The sequence below is a fragment of the Rana temporaria genome, chromosome 3 (assembly GCF_905171775.1).
Source record: "Rana temporaria chromosome 3, aRanTem1.1, whole genome shotgun sequence".
In the NCBI taxonomy this organism is placed as follows: Eukaryota; Metazoa; Chordata; class Amphibia; order Anura; family Ranidae; genus Rana; species Rana temporaria.
Genome location: NC_053491.1, coordinates 331,949,200 through 331,959,505, shown reverse-complemented (window position 1 = coordinate 331,959,505; position 10,306 = coordinate 331,949,200). Strand labels below are relative to the sequence as shown.

General features: G+C 39.5%; 1 protein-coding gene across 1 annotated transcript in view; it reads right to left on the bottom strand.

Annotated features, from left to right (window-relative positions):
• Positions 1–442: 442 nt before the first annotated feature.
• CDX1 (caudal type homeobox 1) overlaps positions 443–10,306 on the bottom strand; it is a 46,976-nt gene continuing 37,112 nt past the window's right edge. Inside the window, exons 2-3 of the mRNA XM_040345014.1 lie at positions 7,211–7,356; positions 443–1,414 (exon numbers count right to left, since the gene is read on the bottom strand). Of these exons, the coding sequence (XP_040200948.1) occupies positions 1,214–1,414; positions 7,211–7,356 (347 nt within the window). The 3' untranslated portion in view covers positions 443–1,213. The remainder of the gene's footprint in view (positions 1,415–7,210; positions 7,357–10,306) is intronic.

Below are 10,306 nucleotides of genomic sequence, written 5' to 3'. Positions count from 1 at the left end.
CCGACCAGTGTGAACCTGGCCTAAGTCAGGAGCTCAATTAGCAGCCAATTAGCATCTTGCAATTAACAGAACCCATCCTGAATCAGCTGAGAACCGGAAAAGTCAGAGAAGCACTGGACCAGTTGAACATGGAGGGAGCTTGCACTATCTAATGCAGGGATCCTCAAACTACGGCCCTCCAGCTGTTGTAGAACTACACATCCCATGAGGCATTGTAACACACTGACATTCACAGACATGACTAGGCATGATGGGAATTGTAGTTCCTGAACAACTGGAGGGCCGTAGTTTGAAGACCCTGATCTAATGGGTGAAAATGGAATATTTTAGCTGACAGTAGGGGCACATAACAGAAGAGGCTCCAGAAATATTGGAAAAGTTGTGAAATTTTGTAATAAATGTCTAATATTTTTTCATTATAAACAGTGATAAGTGATACCAATTGGCTTTACAACTCTACCATTGAATGGCTTTTATTCCAACAATAAAACAATAAAAATAGACTTTTGTGCAAACTTTTATCTTTAGAAAATAGATAACCACCATACCCTAATTAAATCTATATATAAACATACACACTGTTTACATTATGCACGCATTCAACAATAGTGACCCTTTAAATTAGAAGGACTGAAGCCTGTGACTTCATTATCTGAGCAATTAGGCCACTTGATTTCTACAGTGGTTTTCACAAATACACAATTTTTTCGAAAATTTACCCAAAAAGGAAACAGTTATTAGAACAAAAAAAAAAAAAAAAACATAATATACAACATACAAAAATGCCTCCTTTAGATTACAATTTCGTTTTTAAATACGGTTAAAACAAACTACTTAAGAGAGAGTCCAGTTTGGGTACAAATTAATTATTTTTCTCGTGCTAGATATTTAATGAAATCGTACCAGCAGTTCTTTTAGAAAGTAGAAAAAAAAAACTATTCTTATTGGTCCACAGCAATCAGTCAAGTTGTCACGTTTACTCTCCCTGTGCAGTGTGAGAGAATGGATGAGAGAATCTGACTGGCTGCTATGGGCAGCAAGGACAGTTCTTCCTTTTAGACATTTCTGATAAATAAGACGTGTCTTCCATTCTGCTGCAACAGTTGGCACCAAAATGTCGCACTCTTCTTCTAGCATACGGGTTTGTTGGATCACTGCAAAGAATGAATATATGGCATCCTCTTGAGTCCCAGTTTTGAAGGCCTGATAAAATTTATGGAAGATATTCTTCTTTTATAGTCAGTGCACTTGGTGATACCATGTTACTGTTGCTGCTGCTACAAAGAGGGCCCATGCCAACGGTGGAGCCTACAGCGGGGGGTGTTGGTGTTGTGGTGCTGGCCTGTTGGTTCTGCATTTTCTTCTTATTCACTTTCCTTTCTTTTGCCCTTCGATTTTGGAACCAAATTTTTACCTGTACAAAAAAGAAATCAGAATATAAAATGATGTGTAGGAATTCTTCCCTTCCTGTAGCTTGGTTGACCTGTAATAATACGGTAACACTGATATGAAAACAGTTCATTTATGGAAATGTAAGGTCTGATGGTGGCCTAGGTTGGTCCTAACAAACTTACTGTTTAACCACTTCAATACAGGGCATTTTCAACCCCTTCCTGCCCAGACCAATTTTTAGTTTTCAGAGCTGTCGCACTTTGAATGACAATTGCGCGATCTTGCAACACTGTACCCAAATGAAATATTTATGTTTTTTTCCCCACAAATAGAGCTTTTGTTTGGTGGTATTTGATCACCTCTGCAGTATTTTTTTTTTTTGCGCTATAAACAAAAGAGCGACAATTTTGAAAAAAAAATACAATATTTTTTTGATTTAATAAATATCACAATTTTTTATTTAAAAAAAAAAAAAAATCTCAGTTTAGGCCAATATGTATTCTTCTTCATATTTTGGGGATTTTTTTTTTTACAATAAGCATATATTGATTGGTTTGCGCAAAAGTTATAGCATCTACAAAATAGGGGATAGATTTATGGCATTTTTTTTTTTTTATTAGTAATAGTTATTGTGACCGTGACATTGCAACAGGCATATCGGACACTTTTGACAAGTTTTTGGGACCATTCACACTTATACAGCGATTAGTGGCTATAAAACTGCACTGATTACTGTGTAAATGTGACTGGCAGGGAAGGGGTTAACACTAGGGGGCGATCAAGGGGTTAAATATGTTCCCTAGGGAGTGATTCTAACTGTAGGGGGAGGGGACTCACAAGGGGAGGAGACCGATCTGTGTTCCTCTGTATTGGGAACGCGCATCGGTCTCCTCTCCTCTGATAGGATGTGGATTTGTGTGTTTACACACACAGATCCACGGTCCTGCTGTGAAAACGGGCAATCGCGGGTGTCCGGCGGACATCGGGCGCGTATCGACCGATGCAGCGTGCGGAAGTCATATGACGTCTACCCGGAGGGATGAAAGGTTCCTGCCGACGTCATTTTACAATGACTCAGTAAGGAACAGGTTAAAGTGGGTGGTGCAAAACAATAGCACAGCAGTGAGGATTCCTCAATTCACCTTGCTTGTGTGGACTGGGGAATCCATGTGTTGATTTTGTTTTTCATTCAGCCCACCGAATGAACAAAAAAATGTACTTAGAGTGACAACGCTGCTCTATAGATACAGTACAGTGTGTAAGCAATGGTCACTGTAAATTAAGAAAAATAACTTATATGGCCACATCCATAAAGAGTTGGATAAAGGAGGAAAAAGGGGACACTATATAGTGACCCACAGGTCGGACTTTAGAGGCACAATGAACAGTGAAAAAATGTTAGCAAAATATTGCAAAATGTATTTTAAATTTCGTTTTAAAAGGGGGGGTTTGGGACTTTGAATGAGGCATATGATAGACACTAACCATAGGCCTCCATCCCTATAAATGTGTAAAAAAAGGGGGGAAGTCAGTGACTTCCCCCCTTTTTTTACACATTTTTGTATTTTAAATTTCTACATGGTACATAAAAAAAAACATTTAGGAGAATTAAAAACATGTATGAAATTTGAAAGGGAGAAAAGCTGTATTTTAACAGGTAACTAAGTATGAGTATCCGTTGCGATTGGGGGTCAAGATAATGTATAGGACCACTGGTTCCATCTCCAAGGAGGGACATGCTTCTATGCTCACCAGCCTCTAATGGCCTTAAGGGACTAGATTTATTTGGATTTCATCCAAATGCTTCCCTATACATATGAGGTGTGCTTCTGTGTTTTTTCTAGTGGTCCTATACATCATCTTGACCCCCAATCCCAACAGATACTCATACTTAGTTACCTGTTAAAATATAGCTTTTCCCCCTTTCATCTGATGCCCTCCTTTTTGGATCTGCGACAATATTTGCTGTGTGGAATATATGAGCGACTAGCTCCTGTAAATAATTCAAATATTTTCTATACCATTGTATACGTTTCTTTCGCAACTCTATGGATACATTTTAAATCTTCTTCCATAAGATAGTGAGACCCGTTCCTTTTCCAAAGATCCTGATGTGTCCTGATGAAGCCTAGCGGCGAAACGAGTTGACCCACATGGACTCACTCTTTATCACCCAGAGGCGATTAAGTTTGCATGTGCTGCGCTATATAAGTTTTCATTCATTCATCAAATATCCTCCATATATGTTTTTAATTCTCCTAAATGTTTTTTTTTATGTACCATGTATACATTTTAAATACATTTTGCAATATTTAGCATTTTTTTTTTTACTGTTTATTGTGCCTCTAAAGTCCGACCTGTGGGTCACTATATAGTTTTATAGTGTCCCCCTTTTCCTCCTTTATCCTAAGCAATGGTCACCCTAAGGCAGGATCAACAGGTTAAAACGAAGGGAAAAAAATAAATAAATAAAACTAGTGCTACCATCACATCTAAGGACTGGTAAGCTGAAATGTAATACATATTAGATTTGTTGTTCTTGGGTTTAGATCAAAAGTAGGAAAGAGGAAGACCTCTTTCCTCCAAACGGAGGGAAGAGGTCCTGATTCCCCTATATACAGTATATCCTTAGTTAGACCTAAATTAGCATACAGTATCGTGTCTAGTTTTGGTGACCTCACTTATTAAAATATATTAGTAAGATAAAACAAGCCCAGAGATGGGCAAAAAAAAAAATGGTAAAAGTTTTGGGGGGTAAAACATTTCAGGAGAGATCAAGAACACGGAGACGTGACCTCAAACTAGCAGTAAGAAAGTTCAAAATTAAAAGAGTAGTTGATGCTGGGAACAGATTTCCAGTCTAGGTAAGGAGAAAAAAAAGAAACTCATATTTTATAAATAAAACAATCAAAAAAACAGGAAACAAAATAAAATAAAAAAAGAGGCAGACTCGATAGATCACTAGATATTTTTTTCTGTTGTTGCTTTTGAATGTTCCTAAGAAACTCAAGTTTTTTTTATTTAATTATCCCACCAAAAAGCAGTACAGACCAGAATTTCAGATTTCATAAAACTATAAATACATTTATTGTTTTATGTGTAAGAAAAATGAGTATGCTGGAGCCACAGTTCTGCAACAACAATATGTTTTGCCTTCAGAAGATTGCTGCAAAACAATAGGGATATGTTTTGCCATTTATGATGTTATTGCACCTGAGTATATTTTTAGACTTTCAAAATCCTGATATAAAAAGTTTTGGTACTGCCATTTAACCACTTAATCCCCAGACCATATTGCTGGTCAAAGACCAGAGCATTTTTTGCGATTCGACACTGCGTCGCTATAACTGACAATTGCGTGGACGTACGACGTGGCTCCCAAACAAAATTGGCGTCCTTTTTTCCCCACAAATAGAACTTTCTTTTGGTGGTATTTGATCACCTCTGCAGTTTTTAGTTTTTGCGCTATAAACAAAAATAGAGCGACAATTTTGAAAAAAATGAATATTTTTTACTTTTTGCTATAATAAATATCCCCCAAAAATATATAAAACACATTTTTTTTCCTCAGTTTAGGCCAATACGTATTCTTCTACATATTTTTCGTAAAAAAAAATCGCAATAATATTGATTGGTTTGCGCAAAAGTTATAGCGTTTACAAAATAGGGGGTATTTTTATGGCATTTCTATTAATATTTTTTTTTTTACTAGTAATGGCGGCGATCATCGATCTTTTTTCGGTACTGCGACATTATGGCGGACACTTCGGACACTTTTGACACATTTTTGGGACCATTGACATTTTTATAGCAATCAGTGCTATAAAAATGCATTGGATTACTATAAAAATGACAGTGGCTGTGAAGGGGATAACACTAGGGGGCGGGGAAGGGGTTAAGTATGTTCCCTGGGTGTGTTCTAACTGTAGGGGGGGGGGTGGACTCACTAGGGGAAATGACTGATCGCTGTTCATACATTGTATGAACAGAAGATCAGCAATTCTCTCTCTGACAGGACCGCACGGGGTCGGGGCGAGCGCGCACGCGCCCCTAGTGGCCTGCGCGAGAGCCTACGATATATTAAGTGCTCTCGCGCAAGGGAGCCGACCTGCCGCCGTAAAACGACAGTGGCAGGTCAGCAAGTGGTTAAATGTACACTCTAGGCTATTTTGGATAGGCCCCTCTTTTCTTTTCACACCCCCTTGGTTTCAGTGTTTGATAACCTGGAGTTTGAGCCGGGGATGCATTCTATTGAGACAGGACTTGTACACACGACCAATTTCCTCGACAAAATCCATCAAGAAACTTGGTGGGAGAGCTTTTTTGCCGAGGAAGATGGTTGTGTGTATGTGTTTCGTCGAGAAAACTGCCGTGGATCTCGATGAGAAAAAAAGAGAACATGTTCTCTTTTTTCTCGACGGGAGTTTCAATTTCCTCGTCGTGTTTCTCGTCGGGCTGGTTTACGACGAGAAACACGTTCGTGTGTATGCTTAGAAACCCGCGAATGCTCAGAATAAAGTATGAGACGGGAATGCACCTTCGGTAAAAGTAGCGTTCATAATGGAGATAGAACATTCGTCACGCTGTAACAGACTGAAAAGCGTGAATCGTCTCTCACCAAACTTTTACTTAACACGCAGTAACATGAGATTAGCAAAAGCAGCTCCAAGGGTTGTGCCAGTGGAATCAAACTTCCCCTTTATAGTGCCGTCGTACGTCACCGCGTTTGAGAACGACGAGATTTTGTCTTGACAGTGTGTACGCAAAGAAAGCTTGTCAAGATTCTCGACAAACCTGACAAGAACCTCGTCGAGGAAAACAATGTTTCTTTTACGACGAGATTCTCGGTCGTGTGTACGAGGCCTTACCCTTTTTTTCCTTTCTTATTTTTCTGACCTCCCTTCCTTTTTTTCTGTTGATTTTTCATTGGTGCCTTAAGGCCCGTACACACGATCGTACTTTTTGACAACAAACCTCCGACGGATCTGTTTTTGTGGACAATCCGACTGTGTGTGTACGCTCCATTGGATAAACTTTTTCGCTTTTTCATCGGAAAAATGTTCGCTGTGAGAACCGACAAACTTTCCGGCAACAAATGTCCTACGTCGGCTAATCCAATCGTGTGTGCACAAGTCCATCGGACTAAAGTCCAAAGTACAAACACGGATGCTCAGAACCAATGCTAAAGATCAGACAACAATAGCAGAAGTTGCCCAAAGGGTGACGGTAAAGAGCAGTAAAACCACGTAGTACAGTACATCTATTACGTTACTATGTTCGTGTTTGTTGGCTGAAAAAGTCCTACCGTGTGTATGTATACCAAGTTCACAGACAACGCCATTTGGAGCAAAATCCACGGAAAAGTCAGTTGGAAGTCCGATCGTGTGTATGAGGCTTTAGGTTTACTAAGCATTCTAACCTAGGGTTGCCCCATTTTCTCAAGCCAAAGCGGAACACTTTAGCTGCACACAGTATTTTTTTTTTAAATATATATTTTTTTTCTTTTTTAGCAGCTCAATCTTGATACTATGATTGATAAATGATTAGAGATAAATCAATAGGAATTGCAATTGATTGCTGAACAAATTAAACACAAGGCTCTCTATGTAGTAAAGTACACAAATAGCTCATAAATCAAGATCAACTGAACCCCTTTATCACAGTGGTTGAAAGAAGGAACCACAACATGCAGTGGGGGACACAGGCATCTGACACTCCCAGAAGTGTCGAATGCCAAAGATACTGATGGATGCTGCAGCCCTGGGTTGGAGGGAGGATGGGGGGCCACTAGGGAGGTGCGTATATATAAATGGATTACCTGTCGTTCTGTTAGTGACAATGAAGCTGCAAGTTCTGCCTTCCTGCGTATTGTGATGTAGCGACTGTAGTGAAATTCCTTCTCCAATTCTAGGCGCTGATGATCCGTGTATACAACACGGTATTTGTCTTTTGTTCTGGTCTTTCCTGAAAGGTAAAACAGGCAGATGTCAGTTACAGGTGAAGCCAAATATCAGTGGTGAAAAGCATACACTGGTCTGCATACTTATTCCAAGTCAGCGACCCAGAAAGTACTGAAGCCATTGGCAATCCGGCTTAAGACCAAAATGCAATAATACATTATTGCATGTATTTTTTAATGCAAGCAGTGCACAATAGGTATCTTTAAGAGCAGAGATGTGAACTCAGCCTGTTGCCTCCCCTTTACTGTCCAATCAAAGACAGGGGAAAAATTAAGTTACTTAGAGCAGAACTCTAGGCTGATACAGAAGACACAAATTAATATGGGACTGTAAGTACTTGACCTGATATCAACCTCTTCCAGTATCTGTACAGCAGGGCTGAAGTATGAGAGGAAGAAGTAGCACAAAGAACCAATCAATACATGCGCTGACAAGAAGGGGGGGGCAGGGAGATAAGCTCATTACTGTGTTGTTTCTCCTTTATTGTCCATAAACAGAAAACCCCAGTACACACGATCGGATATCTGATGGAATCTAATCCGATGGATTTTTTCGTCAGATATCGAATTAAGCTGACTTTCATCAGGCCCCGTACACACTTCCGAGAAACTCGACGGGCAAAACACATAGTTTTGCTCGTCGAGTTCCTTGTGAAGCCGCCGAGGATCTTGGCGAGCCGAAATTTCCCATTGAACAACGAGGAAATAGAGAACATGTTCTCTATTTGGCCCGACGAGATCCTCGTCAGCTTCCTCGGCCAAAAGTGTACACACGACCGGGTTTCTCGGCAGAATACGGCTCCTATCGAGTTTCTGGCTGAATTCTGCCGAGAAACTTGGTCGTGTGTACGGGGCCAGTCTTGCCTATACACCATCGGTCAAAAATCCAACCGTGTCCAACGCGGTGACGTAAAACACTATGACGTGCTGAGAAAAATTAAGTTCAATGCTTCCGAGCATCCGTCGACTTGATTCTGAGCATGCGTGGTTTTTTGACCGATGGACTTCCTCACAGACGATCGTTTTTTTCTATCTTTTTTTATCCATAGGAAAAATGTAAAACATAAAATCTAAAAGTTCGAAAAACATCTTTTTAGTACAATCAAGAAAAGATGGAAAAATGGAAAACAAACCGATGGGGCCCACACACGATTGGTTTGTCCGATGAAAACTATTCAACGGTCTGTTTTCATCAGAAAAAACGATCGTGTGTACAGGGCTAAAGGGGTAGGTCCAGGACAATTTGGGCTCAGAGAAGGTAAAATGAAAGATGCTGCCTATCAGAATAGGGACATCCAACAGCAGAAAAATTATTATTTTTTGCAAGTACAGTATTGCAAGATTAATCTTTGAATTAAAGTTAAATATTGGAGCAAAAGTAGGTTTTGTCATTTTAACTTTTATTGGGTTATTCATTTATCTTGCTACTTTTGGCAGGAGATCTCCGCTTTAACTGCAGGGGTAAAAATCAGGTCTTCTGCCCTACAGGACAGGGTTGCTCAGTGTAGTAGAATCCTGTAAACGGTGGACACAACTACAAATCCTTTGGCAGATAAAAAGCTCCCTTATACATATGTGTGTAATATATATATAGCAATAAAAAACAGGAGCAATGCTGGAGGCAATTTACAGCACACACTCAATATGGTAGCATAATTATTCACATGGAGTTTATGTTGTTTGCTAAAGGACATTGTTTTTTATTATTATTATTTAAGGCACTTATATAGCGCCATCAATTTACGCAGTGCTTTTACATATACAATGTACATTCACATCAGTCCCTACCCTCAAGGAGCTTACAATCTAAGGTCCCTAACTCACAATCATATACTAGAGCCAATTTAGGCAGAAGCCAATTAGCCTATCAGCAAGTCTTTGGAGTGTGGGAGGAAACCGGAGTACCCGGGTGAAACACACACAGGCATAGGGAGAAGGTAGTGTCATGTTTGGGATTTGAACCAGCGACCCTTTTTACTGCAAGACTAGAGTGCTACCCACTACACTGTGCCGCCCTATACGTTGTTATGGGCAAAGTGCCACTTTAACTACTTCCCAAAACAGTTACATTCAAGGTATGTCGTGAATGATAATTGTCTAAGTTGTATGTGCCCTAAACCAAACTGTCAAACCATTAAATAGCTGGTGTCCTAGCTGATCACATGTACTGCACCATGGCAACTGCAGGGCACATAGAGACTAAGATGGTAGCTTCCTTGGGTGTAAAGGATGGTAGGGTTTAGTTCCGCTTTAAGTTTCTAGAAATAACCAATAAACAAGCTATGTTTGCCTTTCTATCAACTAAGCAAATTAAGGTTGTGTTATAGCTATATAACCAAACAAATCTGTATTACAGCCAATATAACATTTACAGGTATATAGCAGAATAAACTATATTTAAGCTTGACAATAAAAGACTGCATTTAACCATCCAGTCTTTGAGTTTTTTATCATTCTGATTGCAAAGACTATGCACTTTGCTAGTGCAAGTTCTGCGCTGACAATGCAATTGCTCCAAAGCTTAGTAGATGAGGGAAAGCTCTGCTGACTTCCATCAACCAATCACGTGCAAGCAAAAAAATATGTTTTTTTTTATTTTCCTTGCATGTTATTGGGTATTCTTTAAAAGGTAAATCTTCATCTCATTTACCAAGTTCTGTATCAACTGCGCTTGTCAAGTGTACGGTCTATAGTATTTGCCTTTAGTAAACCCACCCAATTATGTTGCTAGTTTATCAATGCTATATCATTTCAATTTGTTTTACCTGCACCTTGTTCCACCATTTTAGGCATAAATAACCCATGATGCTTGATGGAATTTTGGATGGCTTCTGAACTAAACCCAATATGCCATAGGGAATCTGAATGGAGTAATCTCAAATGTACCTTCAGAGGAACCTATACAGAAAGAAAAGTGAGTGGGCTTCATTTCAGAGTCGATTTCAGCTGCCCTAT